The sequence below is a fragment of the Symphodus melops genome, assembly GCF_947650265.1.
Source record: "Symphodus melops genome assembly, chromosome: 4".
Classification (NCBI taxonomy): domain Eukaryota; kingdom Metazoa; phylum Chordata; class Actinopteri; order Labriformes; family Labridae; genus Symphodus; species Symphodus melops.
In genome coordinates, this window is record NC_136694.1 from 1,545,389 (window position 1) to 1,563,713 (window position 18,325).

Sequence of the window (18,325 nt, forward strand, 5' to 3'; positions counted from 1 at the left end):
CATGTATGCATGCATGCATGTGTGTATATGCACGTGTGTTTGTGTGTGTGTGTTTATGTATGTATGTATGTGTATATGTTTATGTATGTTTATTAGTATTTGTGTGTTTGTATGTGTGTATTCATGTGTGTCCAATATTATGAAATGTGTATGTATACATGTCTAAATATATGTTAGCACTAATGTACATATATGTATTTATATATGTATGCATATTCATGTATACTTGAAATATTTCTGCATGTATATTTATATGCATGTATATGTGTAGATATGTTTGTTTGTAATTTTTACTTTATTAATCCCACAAGGGGAAATTAACTGTACACTTTTCAATGGACATGAGTGAACAGCCTGAAATACCGATGTATTGTGTATGTAGATATCTATGTATGCATATATGTATGTAGATATCTATGTATGCATATATGTGTATGTGTTTCATATGAATTCATGTATATCTATGTATATATACATGCATTTAAGTCTCTATTGGTGTGTACTACTACGTGTATTTATGTTTGCATATGTATGTATCTATATGTAAATATACTTATGCATACGTGTATTATGTCCACATATATCTTTGTGTATGTAGTAGATATATGCATATATACACACATACATATAGGTATGTACATGTGTATATATATATATATATATATTTGTATACATGAATATGCATCTATATGTGTGTTCATATATACATGTTTGTTTGAATGTATGAATGTATGTCGCTGCATGTATTTGTTTGCATGCATACATTCACACACATTTGTAGGCGTGTGAAGGTATGCATGTATGTATATCTGTCTACATATGTATGTGTATATGGATCTATGTTAATGTATATGCATATATACACTTGGATGTGTATATGCATGTATGTTAATGCTTGCCTATAAATGTATAGGCACATATATGTATAAATACATGCATGTGTGAGTACATATGGACGCATTTATATATGTATATGTATACAGATGTACATGCATATAGTAGTGTATTGTAGTGATTTCCATTTTCATTGGACATGAACATCTTTCGGGTTGTTGCAGCATGTTCTTCTTTGTCAGCCATCTTGATTTGGACAATAACAAACAGTTGAGTCCGATTTGAGTCAATAAATCATTATTTAATGTTTGTCATTATCATGAATCCACGACACAGCAGGTTGTTTAGTGAGTAGGAAATAAAGCGTGAGTATTTACATCTACGGTCATACACGTCACAGTTTATACTCATGCTAACACAATCAAGACTTTTATGTACAAGAAGCATCACCATACAAAGAAACGCCTTCTTAGTAAATCACCTCCTGGATCATTGATGCAAAATACACAAAGTAACAAGAGACTGCCGTCAGATGACCTGAAATAATCCGAGTGATGAGACAAAAGGAAAGAGCTTCGTTTGTTGTTTAGGTTTTAAAAACATGAGAAAGAACAAGGCAAGACGATCACAATCTATGTTTACAAGGACTCGCCTTTATGAACGGTATAAATACACTCTGTCTGTCTGTACACAGAAGTCACCGTGTCACCGCTGTGCACTGAACATCCCCCCAACGTTACCCCTCTTTTTAGCATCAAAGCATTTACAACAACAAAAATATAAGAAGTACAAAGTGAGTTCAGTGGTTTTAGTTTCACGACGTGCTCACTGTTAATCTGCTGAGTAAATTATCTGTAAACAAAACTACAGCTGCACTCGACACCTTCAATTCTCCCTACGTCCCCCTCCTCTTTATTCATCGCTGCCTATCACACGCTTTCTGTTTTTAACTTATAGAAGGATATAAGAACAAAACGTCAGCTCGGGTAGAAAAAGCTCATTATTTAATCTGAAAATCTAATTATTAAAGGTCACATATTCTCCTCTTCAGTTTGTGATGTCATGAGGGGAAAACCTCCAAACAGCCTGTTTGAGCTCACAGTTTCTGAAAGGTGGAGCAGGCAGGAGACGGAGAGGATGGACTTCTCTCATCATCGGGGGGTTTGTAGACGGACATGTTAGAGGAAGATGGAGGAGAGGAGTTTACAGAACATGTGACCTTTAAGGAGGTTCAGATGTTTCGTCTGTGAGCACAGGCTGCTGCAGCTCTTGATTTCATTTCTCATTAAATATATTTTTCCGGTAAAACAGTGAAAAAGGTTCCAAACAGTTTCATTAAAAAAAAAACGATTCATATCTTATATTGGATAGATCCTCGGTTTGATTCCTTCTGCGCGTGTTTTGCAGGGCAGAACCCGGGAAGCGCCCCCCACAGGACGACAGCCTCTGCAGGGCACGGATTTGTAAACTGTGGGAACGGTTGCATGTCTGTGCTTTGTTTTTGTTTTTTTTTAGCAGATGTGAATATAACACAGTGTGGTAGTTAGCATGCTAAGCTAAGTGAGCTAACAGCTGTTCACAGTTCAGCCACACAGGAGAGGAGAGAGAGAGAGGAGGTGAAGCACGGGACGACGGATCATCATCAAAGCAGCCGGTTCAATTAAACAGTTTGAACGAGTTTGAAAAGAAAGCAGAGTAAATAAACTCTTCACAGTTCTTTGACATCAGGACGTCAGAGAGTCCGTTTCCTCTTTAAACACCACGTCTCCAGTGCTTTCACTCGTCTATGTGGATTTACTTCAAGTCTCTTTGAACCACTGAACATGCATACAAAACAGGTTCCTCATTAAAAAATGTACAGTTCATTACTTTCATAAAAAAATGGCATAAAGTGTGTATATATATATATCATAGTTTATATTCTCTATAAATGTGGTCATGTGATTCCTCGCACACGTTTCACCTCCTTATCAAAGAAAAGAAATCACAGGTCGTTAAACAAACGGGTGAAACGATTGGATGGGACATTTTTCAGGCGCTGCAGCATCAAAACCCTGCAAAGCGTTTGTGTGTGACATCATCAAGCCACGCCCGGGTCAAAGAGGGTGCTGAAGGTCGCGTCGCACCCTCAGTGTAAAGTTCAGCACCTTCGACTGAACGGATGCAAAAAAAGTAACAATCGTTTTTTTTTTTTTTTTTTAAATATGTCGTCACAGCTTTCAGAGAAACATCGTGTTTACTGAGTTAGATGACGTGACGGTCGGTGACCTGTCCCTTCACGCTGGATCACATGACACACTACGTCTCGTGGCTGTCGCTGCGCCCCTTTAATCTCCGGCCTGCGACAAGCACATCAGGAAATCTTCATCTTGCATATTTCTACATCGGTTTCTCCTTCAGTCGAGAGTTCTGGATTAAAACATATTGATATATTTAAGATTTGGTAGATTTAAATACTCTGAGAGGCTCTTTGAGTCCTTTTATTATCAGTGAAATAACACGACGGGGGGCGTAGAGCCTCTGTGCGTCTGTCGATTGGTCGTTGTACGAGAATAAATACGACTTTTAAAACATCTTTTCTCGAACATGATCGCCGTGTCCTTCTGTAAATAATGTGCAAAAACCCTCTGAAACCTTGTCAAAGGTCTTTTAGTGCTTTGAGTCGTTGTTAAAGTGCAGCTCGTCATGAGGAATAATCATGTCTGAATGTTTGAAAATAATGAAGCTCTCGAAGCCTCCGTGTAATTGTGACACAATCAGGGGTTTGTACTGCTGGGTGTTCTTATCATGTAGGACTGAGGGAGGATCTGATGAATGATGGTGATTGAACAGAACAAACAGAGCTGCTTGTAAACGGATGCAGTAACATGAGGAAGACGACGGAGCGGATCTGCTGAAGATGGACGAATGAGCTTCTCTCCTTCGCCTTCGTTGATCCGTTCAGTCGTCAGACTTGAACCTGAGAGGGTCCTTCTCTCGTTTCATCGCTCACTCCTTCTCTCGGCTGAAAAAGTTCCTGTCCGTTTATTTGACTTTTAAGAGTTCCTAAAACCCCCGACAAGCGTCTCACTCCTCGCTGATGCCGTGCTCCCACGCCACCTTCGCCTGCTCCTCCTTGGTGGCGGCGATGATGGGCTGGGAGATCTTGCGCGGCATTGGCTGGGGGGCAGGAGGCGTGGCAGACTGGGTGTTGAGGAGGTCTTCTTCAGGGATGCAGCCCTCTCTGAGGTAGGGTTTGGGGGGCAGGGCCGGAGGGGGCTCGTGGAGGTGGTAGAGCGGCGGGTGGTGGGGGAGGTAGTGAGGGTGGAAGTGGTGGTGGTAGAAGTGGTGGTGCTGCGGGTGCTGCAGCCCGTCCTGCTGTTGTTGTGGAGCGCCGCCGGAGGCCGGACTCGGAGCCTGGGGCTGGATTTGACCGCCCGTCTGAGCCGGGGTGACTCCTCCTGGGGCGGAGTGGCTGCGGCAGGGTGCAGGTTTGACTCCGTCCAGGACTTCGGGCTCGGAGATGCTGTACCTGACGGGCTGGTAAGGCGAGTCCAGGTCCTCCTGGTCGGTGGTCCAGGCCTGGCTGCTGGGGACGGACTCCAGGGTGTCTGTGCGACTTGCAGGGGGGTCAGAGGAGGAGGCGGGGCCGCCGAAGTTACTCTCGCTGAGGGAGGAGACTCCAGAACTGGCGCTGCCTGACAGGGTGGAGTTACTGCCATCCAGGATGGACTGAGGACTGGTGGGCGAGGCAGGTATAGGGTGCAGGGGGGACTGGAGACGGGGGAGGGGGGGGGGGGGGGGGGCGGGTAGCAGAGACACTGAATTATATAAACAGAATACAGCTGAACTCTCATGTGAACAACAAGCATCAAACTAAATGTACATTTATCAACATGCTGAGTCATCCTGTCATCCCGTCTGAAGCTTTCAGTCAACCTAACGATGGGTCAAGAGCTGATAGGCCACGCCCCTTATTATGCATAAATCACATACGTCCTAAAATCCAATCTTCACCCCCCCGTACACTGTGTGCTGATAAAGACTCAAACTCACCAGTCCAACATCTTTTTTTTGCACCAGGCTGGAAACAAGTTTAAGTTTCATTGACGGTGTGAATGTGATTTTTTGTGCAGCCTCTAGTGGACACTCGATGAACTGCAGTCAACATCAGCTTCATTTTTAAAAAAAGTTTTTATAATTTTAAAGTTTTCACTTCTTTATCTTCATTTTTTTGGAGACAGAATTCGACACATTTGGACGACAGCCGACGATAATTTATGAATAAATGAAACTGATGATCCGTTGAAATGTTAAAGTTACAAAATGCAAAGTGAGAGGGAAACTCTCTTTCAGATCAATTATAAACACTGAAACACACTTTCAGGTCGGAGCGACTCGTCAATCAGAGGTACCCATGATCCCCAGCACACCGACCTGCTCTATTTGACTAAACGTCACGTATTAAGAAAGACGTGATGATTAATATTGAGACCATAAACCCTTCAGAGAAATATTTACTTAAAGAATAAAAGTAAAAAAAATATCTCAAGGACATCTGACTTCTTTTCACAACTAGTAGAGTCGCCCCCTGCTGGTCATAAGACACGGTGCAGGGACCTTTTCTGGACGCTACAGGTTACTTTTACTTGAGTCAAACTTTAAAGAGGCGGAGAAGAGACACAGAACAACATGGAGAGAAGAAGAGGAAGACCATTTCTGTGGGAGGAAGAAAATACAAACGAGACATCGGACGGATGTAAACGATGATTCTTGATTTTTCTTTGACATGGAGGAAAAGCTCCATGACCTCGCTCTCACCCTGCGTTTTTAAACTGGTCGCAGTGAACGGGCAGCGAGCTGGATACGAAACAAACTTCTTTTCTTTCTCTGGACGAAAGATGAAGTTTTGTTTTGTGACGATTCTTTTAATGAACTTTGTCTGAGGCTCATTAAAAGAAAACACGATGTGTCCACATTTAGTGAGATTGAAGACAGACAGAGACAGCCCTGCTATCATCAGTCAGAGTGAGGTGAAGAGGAGGAGCAGGAGGAGGAGGAGGAGGAGGAGGAGGAGGAAGAGGAGGGTACCTTTCTTAAGGAGCGCGCAGGGAGAGCTGGAGGGAGGTCGCTGACCTGGTGGTGGAAAGCATCAAAGTGCATCGACAGGTGTTGCCCTACATGGGGAGACACAGCAGGACTGACTGAGAGAGATGCACACACACACACACACACACACACACACACACACACACAGCAGCTGTACAAGAAGATGGACGTCATCACAGCTCCCAACAAGTGAAGCCAAAACACTTGGCGTTCGCCGTGCTGACCGGCTGCAGTGTTTGATCAGTGAGAGGAAACGTAACACACACACACACACACACACACACACACACACACACACATTGAGTGTGTGTGTGTGTGTGTGTGTGTGTGTCAAACACAAGAATCTGCTGACGTTTGTTTAAATCCAAATGTGCAATATTTCGCAGTCATGGTCGTATTGAATGGAAGTGTTTGTATATGCGCACACAGAGCTACAGATGTGTGACTGATGTGCAAATATACCAATCAGAAAATGTTCACTGATTTATTGACGGCAGGAAACTTTTTTTTTTTTTTTTGCTGTTACTGCAGAAAAATCAACAAATCAACACTTTCAACTGACGACCTGCAAACATCCGTTCAGGCTGCCGGGACTCGAACTTTCCCGAGAGGCTGCAGGCTGTGTACACACGTGTGCATCCTGCAAGTCACATGTAACGTGACAGCCAATGGAAAGGCCCGTCTCATCTGTTCAGGAGCTGCAGCTCACTGCCATCATTAAATACACATGACGTGTGTGAGGATTAGTTCAGAATCTGTGATGTGCAAATGTATAAAAACAGCTCCGTAGCATTTGGCTTCACTTCAGAGGACGACGTGTCGACGTGTCGACGTGTCGACGTGTCGTGCATCTTTATATACAGTCGATGATGCACTCACACACACACCTCAGAGAGGAAGAGGAAGAGGAAGAGAGAGAGGGAAGTGCATGTTGGCAGGAAGTCTGGGACGGAAAGGTTGGAGCAGAGCGGGGAGGAGGTGAAGGAGTGTGTGTGTGTGTGTGTGTGTGTGTGTGTGTGTGTGTGTGTGTGTGTGTGTGTGTGTGTGTGTGTGTGTGTGTGTGTGTGTGTGTGTGTGTAGGACGAGATCTTTTCAAAAGAGGTTAAATTCATTCACATCTCAGTTTTAAGATCGTTTGTTGTTTTGCTGAAATCGAACAAAACGCCACCAACAGAAACATGACTAAACATCATACCGATAAAGCACACACACACACACACACACACACACACACACACACACACACACACACACACACACACACACACACACACACACACACACACACGCTGCAGGAGAACCCGGGTAGAACCTGATGTTGCCTTCAAACGTGCTCGTGTTTGCCGTGTTCACGAGAAGAGACGACGACATCATCATGACTTAAATTTCTCCTGAAAGCTTCGTGTTGGCGAGCAGTGACGTGTTTGTGGCGTTTTTAAAAATGGCGTTCCCCGTGGCTTCAGCCTGTTCAACGCAGATGGCTCTCTGCACGGGAAGGTCACTTTGATCGTCTTGTTTCTCTGCGTGGCGTTTAAACAGAAATGATTGTTTGGATTTACATATAAAAAGCCAGGAGGAAAACAGGGGCTATTTTGGCGTCCATGTTGCCGTTGCCTAGCAACAGGTTCCCTCATGGTTACAACTTGAACGTCAAGCCTTTCTTGAACACGACTTCACAACTTTATGAGTTCCATTTGAAGGCCACATCACAACAAAACTACACACACACAGACACAGACACACACACACACACAGACACAGACACACACACACACAGACACACACACACACACACACACACACACACACACAGACACACAGACACAGACACAGACACACACAGACACACACACACACACACACACACAGACACACACACACACACACACACACACACACACAGTAATCGGTGTTGTCATACCATGAGGAAGGTTACGTGGGGGGACCGGAGGCGCCATCACACTGCCGACATGGGCAGAGAGGAAGGGGAGGGCGTCTCTGGTACCGCTGTCCAAACTCCAACTACTCGGAGTGGTGAGGACTGAAGGAAGGACAGAGGAAAGGAGGGAGGAAAGGAGGAGAGAGAGGGGAGAGGAGAGAAGGAGAGAGGGGAGAGGAGAGAAGGAGACAGAGGAGAGGAAAGGAAAGGAGGGGAAGAGAAGAGAGAGGAAAGGAGGAGAGAGGGAGACAGAGGAGGAGAGGAGATGAAAAGAGAGGAAAGGAAAGGAGAGAGATGAAAAGAGAAGAGGAAAGGAAAGGAAAGGAAAGGAGGAGAAGCGAGAGGAAAGGAAAGGAAAGGAAAGGAGGAGAGGAGAGGAAAGGAGGAGAAGAGAGAGGAAAGGAAAGGAAAGGAGAGGAAAGGAGGAGAAGAGAGAGGAAAGGAAAGGAAAGGAAAGGAGGAGAGGAGAGGAAAGGAGGAGAAGAGAGAGGAAAGGAGGAGAGGAGACGAGAAGAGAGGAAAGGAAAGGAGAGAGATGAAAAGAGAAGAGGAAAGGAAAGGAGAGGAAAAGAGAGGAGGAGAAAGAAGTAGTGAAGAAGATAAATACAGAGTAGGTTTACTGATCATCATCGTGCGTTCAGTGTTCAGGGCGGTCTCACCTTTCTCAGCCACAGACAGGTTGGGGTCGCTGCAGGGTTTACACGGACCAATCACCTGATGGAACAGCGCTCGCTGCAGGTTTGTCGGCTGAGGAGAAAAAAAACAGTGGTGTCACTTTGACGCCTCTCTCTCTGCACGCTGCTCTGCACGCTGCTCTGCTACCTGTCCGTTCTCGGTGAGGTTGGAGTACATGGCGCTGCTCGGGCGGTCTCTGTGCGGCGGCAGCAGCATCAGCATCTCTCTGTTGTGTCGGTATTTATCCGGCAGGGACGGAGAGCCGACTGCAGACGCACACATCTCAGTCACTTCATGATTTAAACATCTACCAGCTGAACCCGTTGTGCATCTGCACTGCTTACCTCGGATGGTGGAGGGGGCGGAGTTTATCATCTGAGAGGGAGCAGAGTGGGTGGAGCTAAGGCTGGAGGAGGAGGGGCTCGCCTGCAGGAGGGAAGTTAGTCAATAAAAACCGAGCGTGTTAGAGGTTGATGAAGTATCAACACCTGGAAATGTTTTTTTATTATAAAGATTCAGAAATAACCGCCGGTCCATCCAGCGCCCTGATAAAGGTCTAGTGTAGGTTTAGGTCTTTGGTCGACCCTGGATAGAGACCCACTGACCTGCATGCGGTAGAAGTCCTCGGGGTTCTCCACCACCATGCCGTCAGCCAGGATCAGCAGACTCCCTACGTTTCCTGCCTCACTGGAGGTGTGAGAGGAGAGAGAGGAGGAAGAGTTGCGCACAGGAGTCAAAACAGCGATGGGACTGGGAGGAGGGGAATCCAGGAACAGTGGTGTTGAATTAACAGAAGGGGGGGGGGGGGTGAAAAGAAGAGGGAAAGGAAAGGAAGGAAGGGAAGGAAAGAGGAGAGAGAGGGTGAAGAGAAGGGGGAAAGGAAAGGAAGGAAAGAGGAGAGAGAGGGTGAAGAGAAGGGGGAAAGGAAAGGAAGGAAGGGAAAGAAAGAGGAGAGAGAGGGTGAAGAGAAGGGGGAAAGGAAAGGAAGGAAGGGAAGGAAAGAGGAGAGAGAGGGTGAAGAGAAGGGGGAAAGGAAGGAAGGAAAGAGGAGAGAGAGGGTGAAGAGAAGGGGGAAAGGAAAGGAAGGAAGGGAAAGAAAGAGGAGAGAGAGGGTGAAGAGAAGGGGGAAAGGAAAGGAAAGGAAGGAAGGAAAGAGGAGAGAGAGGGTGAAGAGAAGGGGGAAAGGAAAGGAAAGGAAGGAAGGAAAGAGGAGAGAGAGGGTGAAGAGAAGGGGGAAAGGAAAGGAAAGGAAGGAAGGAAAGAGGAGAGAGAGGGTGACAGCGCAGGGAGGGAAAAAAGGAGCCGTGCAAAGTGCAACCAAACAGAAAGAAAACAAGACGGTGTGCAACAACCAAAACATGCGTTTTGTTTTTGAGAGTGATGCAGGAGTGAGCAGCCACGATCGTGCAAAAGACAGGAGGTGAGGTGAGAGAGAGAGAGAGAGAGAGAGAGAGAGAGAGAGAGAGAGAGAGAGAGAGAGAGAGAGAAAGTGTGATGATTGCAGTCGAGTGCTGAAGATGAGGTGAGACATCAGAGATCATTAATGAGATCAGTGCTGAGCAGTGTGAAGACACGTAGATGTGTGTTTGCATAGAGAGACTCCACAATGAAACTTCTTCAACAGGTCGATGTAATAAAAATGAGATGAGCAGTCAGAGGTCGTAACCTTTTAACCTGCGGGCGTGTTGTTGGTTTGATTTAAACAACGTGGACACAGGTGTGACTTCATGCTGCGAAGGAGCAGAAGCTAAATGTTTGCACGTCTTGAACCCGACCTGATGAAACTCTGCTCCTCACACTGTGGAGAGAGTTCAGCTGCAGGAAGCTTTCAGATCGGACATGATGTTCGCTGCAGAGCTTCTCTGTTTTTTTTAGGTTTCAAGTGGTCCCAGAAGGGGAACTTCAGATGATGTGAGGATCTGATGTAGCTGACAGATGTGTCGCTCGGCGGGTAAACAAGCAGAACATTTCATGGTGACGAGGTGAGAATGGAAGAGGTGTGGGTGGTCAGACCTGTGGCGGTGCAGGAGTTTGAAGCTCTCGGGGCTCATGGGGCTGTGCGAGGCCAGGATCCCTCTGGGTGTGTTGGCTCCTGACCCGCCTTTGTCCAGACCAGGTAGACCCTGTAAGGCCACATAGAAGCACTGCTCTGAATATTCACACTGTCCCGTCATAGTCCATCACTACTTTTCCTCCGCTGATACAATAAAGAGAAATCGCTCACATGGCACAGGCTGCTCCTCATCATCTGGAACTGATCGATCAGCTTCTTGTGCAGGGGACGCATTTCAGGGTGCACCAGCTTCTCGTGCACGGCCAGGCCGACTCCCAGGACGTGAACCTGACGGAGAAACATCGACACCTCCTTCAACAGCACTCAAACAGAGACACAGTTCAGGTCAACATCGTCCAACATAAATCTATATTATAAATGTATGTTAAAGGAGCAGTCTGTAGCTCCGCCCCCTAGTGTTTAAAATGAGTACTGCAGTCTAAACTCTAATCGTCACAGAGAGCTGGCTGGCTCCGCCCCCTCCTCTCACACAGCTCTGCATGTGGTGGACACTGTAGCTTCAGTGTTTAGCCAGCTCTGCATGTGGTGGACACTGTAGCTTCAGTGTTTAGCCAGCTCTGCATGTGGTGGACACTGTAGCTTCAGTGTTTAGCCAGCTCTGCATGTGGTGGACACTGTAGCTTCAGCGTTTAGCCAGCTCTGCATGTGGTGGACACTGTAGCTTCAGTGTTTAGCCAGCTCTGCATGTGGTGGACACTGTAGCTTCAGTGTTTAGCCAGCTCTGCATGGGTCTGTAAAGCTTTCTGCGTTCTAACCTCTCTCCATGTTTCAAAAGCATCTCCAACATTGATCCTAGTTTGAGCAGCTTTCTGCTGCTGGAGCTTATTAGAAACATGCAGAGGCTTTTTAACTCGGGTACAATCACTTCTATCTGAAGCAGTTCCACTGCCCGCTTCCATCGCTGCAACACCTGTTGACCTGATAACTGCTCTCATATCTGGCAAACCCAGGGACGTCCAAAACGGTCTTCAAAGCCCCGCCTACCTTCTCTGGTCCAATCAAATCCAGAGCATTCAGGAGCAGAATCTAAAGTTAGAAGGAGGACATACTGGCTGCTGCATTGTTGAAGAGAAGCTTCAACACAGCAGGTTTCCTTCATGATCACACAAGAAGAGAGCAGCTCTCTGATTGGTCCAGAGCTAAAGTCCGGTGAGCGGCCCTGTGAAGGTTGAACACTACAGAAGGTCTCACCTGCTCCTGCATCAGGTCTTTGAGCTGTGTGATCTTCTCTGTGTCTTCAGGATGGGTGGTGATGTACTCCTTATCGAAGAAAGCCTGCAGAGAGAACGACTCAATTACTCTTATCAAATCATTATTATCTGATGAATCAATAAATCAACGTCCTGCAGCTTTGAGTCTGTGAGATCTTCTCTCCGTCTCATCGAGGTAAAACGCAGAAGCTGCACAGCAGACACACCTGCGACCGACTGAACTAACTGTTCCTGTGTTCTCGTCCCACCTCTTGATATCTGGCGATGCCTCCGTTGACGGCGGCGTCGATGACCCCGTTGAGCGTCATGCTGAGCAGGTTGATGTTTCCGTGCAGCTGCTTGTGTTGGTACTGACTGATCAGCGTGCGCAGCTCCTGGTTCTTGTTCTCCACCACAGAGATGGCGTTCTCTAACGGACTCACCTCCAACTAGGTGGAAAAAAAACGACGAGGTCAAAGTGTGAGAGCGATGCAGATAAATAATGCTGTCAATCATCTCAGCAGGGTAACATAAAAACAACAGAATTTACATTTATTCTACAATAAAATAAATAAACTCAAACCTGTAAAATCCACCTGAGTCTCTTTAACCTGCACATCGTTTCTCTGTTTCTGACTTTTTCTGCATCACCTGCTTCTCTGCCACGTCTGTGTTTCCCCTCACAAGAAGTCCTATCTTATCTCAGGTGAACGTTTGTTGACATCTATTCAGTGGGCGAGGATACGCTAATACGCTAACCGTTAGCACGGGACACTTCCTGTGAACAAACACTGAGCTCTCTCATCTCTTTCAAACTAAACCCTGATACTGAGTCTGTTTGGTTTTAAACATTCATCTTTAATGTCATCGTAATCATTTGAAAGCTTTGGATCATAACGACTTGGACGCCAAGTATTAAAAAAATGACACAGGAGGAAGTTCTGCAGCTGCTGCGTCGGTGTGACCTACAACATGCTGTCACCACGTGTGAGTATAAATGGCTCACCAGCTCTCTCTTCTCCACCTCAAACCAGCGAGAAATACCAGGCAGAGGGTGAGTGAGGATCAGAGTCGTCCTCTCGATCCAGAGACTCTGAAACACAGAAGACAACAACAGTCACAGGACGCAACGAGGAGACGCCAGGTGAGAGGAGGTGATCAGGTGACACCAGGTGAAAGGAGGCGTTCAGGTGACACCAGGTGAAAGGAGGCGTTCAGGTGACACCAGGTGAAAGGAGGCGTTCAGGTGACACCAGGTGAAAGGAGGCGTTTAGGTGACACCAGGTGAAAGGAGGCGTTCAGGTGACACCAGGTGAAAGGAGGTGTTCAGGTGACATGAGGTGAAAGGAGGCGTTCAGGTGACACCAGGTGAAAGGAGGCGTTCAGGTGACACCAGATGAAAGGAGGCGTTCAGGTGACACCAGATGAAAGGAGGCGTTCAGGTGACACCAGGTGAAACGAGGAGATCAGGTGAAAGGAGGTTAAAGGAGGCGTTCAGGTGACACCAGGTGAAAAGAAGGCGTTCAGGTGACACCAGGTGAAAGGAGGCGTTCAGGTGATACCAGGTGAAAGGAGGCGTTCAGGTGACACCAGGTGAAAGGAGGTGATCAGGTGAAAGGAGGCGTTCAGGTGATACCAGGTGAAAGGAGGCGTTCAGGTGACACCAGGTCAAAGGAGGCGTTCAGGTGACACCAGATGAAAGGAGGCGTTCAGGTGACACCAGGTGAAACGAGGAGATCAGGTGAAAGGAGGTTAAAGGAGGCGTTCAGGTGACACCAGGTGAAAAGAAGGCGTTCAGGTGACACCAGGTGAAAGGAGGCGTTCAGGTGATACCAGGTGAAAGGAGGCGTTCAGGTGACACCAGGTGAAAGGAGGTGATCAGGTGAAAGGAGGCGTTCAGGTGATACCAGGTGAAAGGAGGCGTTCAGGTGACACCAGGTGAAAGGAGGCGTTCAGGTGACACCAGATGAAAGGAGGCGTTCAGGTGACACCAGGTGAAAGGAGGCGTTCAGGTGACACCAGATGAAAGGAGGCGTTCAGGTGACACCAGGTGAAAGGAGGCGTTCAGGTGACCCTCACCTTGAACTCGTTGTCTCGGTCTTTGGGGCCTTTGTGGAAGGGTCGGTCGTAGCGGAATCGGCGGACGTTGTTGACCCGGTAGAAGCTCTTGATGCGATCGGGGACTCGGTCCATCTGGAGCACGGTGATGCTCTCGGGTACTGGCGTGACGGCGTAGATCTGCAGGTCTGATGCGAGGAGGGTCAAAGGTCAAACTGAACGGCTGTTCACAGAGTATGTTATTTAAAACAAGGTCACAGTGTGTGAGTGAAGGATACACTGTGCGTCACACTGAAGGATGGCTTCATCCGGCTGATTGGGGTGCTGCATTGCGATGGCCTGAGGGAATTCTCCCAGCATCCTTTGCTGGAAGGCCTCTAGCCTCTCGTAGTCATGGCCGCGACAGACGAACTCTTTGTTCTGGTGAGGGGAAAAAAAAAAGCTTGAGGTCTTTTATTCTCTTAATTAGGAACGAATCAGAAACGAGGAAGCAAATAAGAGAAACGCTAACGAGCTGAAAGAATCTCAGACTCACTCGGAGGAAGAAGGGGAACTTTCTGCCATAGAAACCGACCCGGAAGAACTCGGGCTCCAGGCGCTGCTGCTCCATGATGTTGTCATAATACGCTGCCTCCATTTTCTGCAAACACACACACACACACACACACACACACACACACACAGGGACATAAACGCAGTCAGACAGGAAACAGAGCAGCGTGTGGTTGTCGAGGTTTGCGGCTCGGTGTGAGGTGACTCTGCTCACCCTGATCCAGCTCAGACTCTGGTAGTCGTAGAGCGCTTCATACTGGAAGGCCAGCTCCCTGCAGAGAGGGATACCAAACTCCCAACACTGGAGGACACACACACACACACACACACACACACACACACACACACACACACACGTGGTCAGACACAGCTCATTTACATATTTAAAGCTACAGACACAGAAACAGCCTGTTCTGAGCAGGGCTGAAATAGAGGGGTTTATTGACATGATCAAATACAGGATCAGAGTGGATTTACAACAAACACACTTCACACACATGATGAAGAGGAGCGAGGACACTGATTTAAGCTGTTTGAAGTCTTTAAAGTCTTTAGCTGTGCAGTTTATAAAGTAGTCGCCCTCTTGTGTTTGCAGTGTGGGGTTCTGTCCTCTCCTCACCTTCCCCTTGTTGAAGTAGTGGATGACTTTGCGGCAGAGCCCCTCCTTGCGGTGCCACTCGGTCTGAGCGGGATAATGCAGGAAGTCTTTGAGGGGCCGCTCGTCCCAGTGCAGCAGCTCCCAGTACAGCAGCAGAGTGAAGGCAGCCTCTGTGAGCGAGAGAGAGAGAGAGAGAGAGAGAGAGAGAGAGAGAGGAAGGTCGTCAGACAGGCTTCACCTGGTGGAGAGGTGAGATCATCGTGTGTGATCACATGTGTCACCTGTGAAGTTCTCAGCCTGCAGGTGCATGTCACACAGTTTGTGGATGTATCGGATGTACATCTCCTCCTTGTTGATCTCCGACTTGTAGAAATTCTGGGCAGACAAACACACACACACACACACACACACACACACACACACACACACACACACACACACACACAATGTTCACACGGTGAGCTCCGTCAATGAAAAAGCTCGACACTGAGAATCAGGACAGGTTGAGAATGTTCAGATGTTTGAAGATGGGTTGAATGAACTTTGTGAACATGCGTGTTTCCAGACTAAAAGTCCGACATGTTATGAAAAAACATGTAAATGTGATCCGAGCTGGATATCAGGAATAATCTGCACAAAGAGTTCAACTCTGTTCTGCAATGAAAACTTTGGATGAAGCGTCGATGAGACGTCGGTCGTACCAGGAGGTTCACAGTGCAGCCGATCTTCTTGTTCTCCGTCTCGTCTCCCTTCATGCAGTCCCTTCAAACAAGAGAGGCAGACACATGAGGACCTTCATGTCTGTGTGTGTGTGTGTGTGTGTGTGTGTGTGTGTGTGTGTGCTACCTGTAGTCCAGCAGTCGCTCCATCAGCCGTGTGACCGACGTGACGAAGGAGATCCCCGTCTCTCTCCACGTCTCCTGCTCGATCTTCTCCAACAGACTGACCGGAGAAAACAAACACAGATGAGACGACATGGTAACCATAACAACAACAACTATTAATCATGCCTAAAACAAACACAGAACATACATGTATGTATTAACTAGCACACGAGCATGCAGCCTGTGTTTAAAGCGTTTTGAGATTTGAGATGAAATGAGTGTTCGTCAGCTCAGAGATAAGAAAGGTTAAACGCTGGTTTCTCCTGGTGAGGATGTGTTGACTCCGTACATGTGTGACTGTGTCTGCAGAGACTCTGCTTTGTTCTGGTTGACTCGAGATGTTTGTGGGCGGAGCTGGTGTGTTTCCTCCAGCCAATGAGAGCGCAGCAGGTGAGTTTTAGACACTGTGCTGCTGCTGCTCTTTAAGACACCTTTACAAAGGCTCTGTGGACTGAAGTCATACCTGGGGTAGGGCCCAAACAGCTGGGTTCTAGTCCCGCAGCAAAGAGTGAAGCAAACAACAGAAGTGTTAAAGGAGTTAATGCTGGTTATCAGAGGAAGAGAACGAGAGGACAGAAACTAGAAAAGCATCCAGAGACGGAGAGAGGAACGGTTTCTCACAGCAGGCTGAAGAGCTCTCTGTAGTTCTCGTCACCTTTCCCCTCAGACACCAAACTGTCCAGCTTGTCAATCAGCTCTGCCTCCACCTGCACACACACACACACACACACACACACACACACACACACACACACAGACACACACACACACACACACACACACACGCACACACACACACACACACACACACACACACACACACGTGTAAGTCGGTGTTCTGTGGGACGAAGTGAGCAGAGCTGTTTGATCTGCAGCTGATCATGAGAGGCTGTGTGTGTGTGTGTGTGTGTGTGTGTGTGTGTGTGTGTGTGTGTGTGTGTGTGAGGACCTGTTTGAAGTTCCCGTTCTTGCGTTGCTCCCAGTCCATCATGTCGTGGAAGATGGGGATCATGATGTTTCTCACCTCCACCTGAGGCACCAGCGTGACGCCCAGGAAGGGCCCGATCATGCCGGGGATGAAGTGGATCTTATTCTCTCCTGCAAACATCAAACACGTACAGGCTCACGTTAGGTCGGCCTGTGAGTCCATGAGTCTGCGTGCAGCTTGAGAGGGACCTTAGGTCAGAAGGTTTTACACTCAGGGAAAGATGGATGGTTTTATTATTCAGAGTTCAGATTTTAGGAAAGAGAAAAATATACTAAAATCAATTGTGTGTCTCCAGAGACTGAATCAGTGTGTTTTATTATTTCATGTCAAACCTTTATGGACCAACCTCCCTGATATTAGTTCAGATGTGTCGAGGGAAGCTTACCCAGGTTCTGCCACATACTGAAGAGCTCGTAGGTCATCATCACTCTCATGTCACCGTACCTGCAGACGGACAGCAGACGAAAACTCCCTTAATTCAGTCAAATCAACCAACCAACAAACCAACCAATCAATCAACCAACAAATCAACCAATCAATCAATCAACCAACAAACCAACCAATAAATCAACCAACAAATCAACCAATCAATCAATCAACCAACAAACCAACCAATCAATCAATCAACCAACAAACCAACCAATAAATCAACCAACAAATCAACCAATCAATCAATCAACCAACAAACCAACCAATCAACCAACAAATCAATATATTAACTAATCAATCAATCAACCAACCAACAAACCAATCAATCACCCAATCAACCAACAAATCAACCAACAAATCAATCAACAAACCAACCAACAAATCAACCAACAAATCAATCAACAAACCAATCAACCAACAAACCAATCAATCGACCAACCAATCACTGAAGCTTTGTTAATAAAACACATTTATAAAACTTAAATGGACCTCAAAGAGCTGAACAGTGAAAAACAAGAACAGAACTTTTCTGCTGCTCGTCTCATCTTGGTGTTTGTTTGTTTTCTTCTAACATCCATTCAGACGTTTCATGTTCTGCTTTATAACAAACATCTGCTTCAGTTTCATTTACAGAATTTTCCTCACAGAAGAAACTCTGCCAGACGAAGTGTCCCGGAGAAAAGAAGGAAACAAAGAAAGCTTCCTGCAGGAGTTAGGAAGCAGGTCACCAAGTGTGGTAAAACGTCTTCTTTTAACTCTCGACATTTGAAATACAAAAGACCCGAGGACGATGTGTGTGTGTGTGTGTGTGTGTGTGTGTGTGTGTGCGTGTGTGTGTGTGTGTGTGTGTGTGTGTGTGTGTGTGTGTGTGTGCGTGTGTGTGTGTGTGTGTGTGTGTTCTTACTTGTCCAAAACCTTCTTCCTCTTAGCAGGACTCAGACTCTCCAGCTGTAAACTGGGCTGGTTGATGTACAGAACTGCCAGACTGAAGTACGAGTTCCAGACCTGCATACAAG

General features: G+C 46.8%; 1 protein-coding gene across 1 annotated transcript in view; it reads right to left on the reverse strand.

Annotated features, from left to right (window-relative positions):
- Nucleotides 1–3,781: 3,781 nt before the first annotated feature.
- LOC306822698 (dedicator of cytokinesis protein 3-like) overlaps nucleotides 3,782–18,325 on the reverse strand; it is a 101,903-nt gene continuing 87,359 nt past the window's right edge. The window contains exons 30-54 of the mRNA XM_079341865.1: nucleotides 18,214–18,314; nucleotides 17,266–17,324; nucleotides 16,842–16,990; nucleotides 16,514–16,599; nucleotides 16,356–16,382; nucleotides 15,855–15,950; nucleotides 15,710–15,770; nucleotides 15,290–15,383; nucleotides 15,030–15,178; nucleotides 14,625–14,711; nucleotides 14,394–14,498; nucleotides 14,137–14,278; nucleotides 13,880–14,046; nucleotides 12,807–12,893; nucleotides 12,070–12,249; nucleotides 11,802–11,885; nucleotides 10,761–10,877; nucleotides 10,550–10,659; nucleotides 9,142–9,223; nucleotides 8,881–8,962; nucleotides 8,684–8,802; nucleotides 8,521–8,608; nucleotides 7,844–7,963; nucleotides 5,905–5,990; nucleotides 3,782–4,587 (exon numbers count right to left, since the gene is read on the reverse strand). Of these exons, the coding sequence (XP_079197991.1) occupies nucleotides 3,901–4,587; nucleotides 5,905–5,990; nucleotides 7,844–7,963; nucleotides 8,521–8,608; nucleotides 8,684–8,802; nucleotides 8,881–8,962; nucleotides 9,142–9,223; nucleotides 10,550–10,659; nucleotides 10,761–10,877; nucleotides 11,802–11,885; nucleotides 12,070–12,249; nucleotides 12,807–12,893; nucleotides 13,880–14,046; nucleotides 14,137–14,278; nucleotides 14,394–14,498; nucleotides 14,625–14,711; nucleotides 15,030–15,178; nucleotides 15,290–15,383; nucleotides 15,710–15,770; nucleotides 15,855–15,950; nucleotides 16,356–16,382; nucleotides 16,514–16,599; nucleotides 16,842–16,990; nucleotides 17,266–17,324; nucleotides 18,214–18,314 (3,165 nt within the window). The 3' untranslated portion in view covers nucleotides 3,782–3,900. The remainder of the gene's footprint in view (nucleotides 4,588–5,904; nucleotides 5,991–7,843; nucleotides 7,964–8,520; nucleotides 8,609–8,683; nucleotides 8,803–8,880; nucleotides 8,963–9,141; nucleotides 9,224–10,549; nucleotides 10,660–10,760; nucleotides 10,878–11,801; nucleotides 11,886–12,069; nucleotides 12,250–12,806; nucleotides 12,894–13,879; nucleotides 14,047–14,136; nucleotides 14,279–14,393; nucleotides 14,499–14,624; nucleotides 14,712–15,029; nucleotides 15,179–15,289; nucleotides 15,384–15,709; nucleotides 15,771–15,854; nucleotides 15,951–16,355; nucleotides 16,383–16,513; nucleotides 16,600–16,841; nucleotides 16,991–17,265; nucleotides 17,325–18,213; nucleotides 18,315–18,325) is intronic.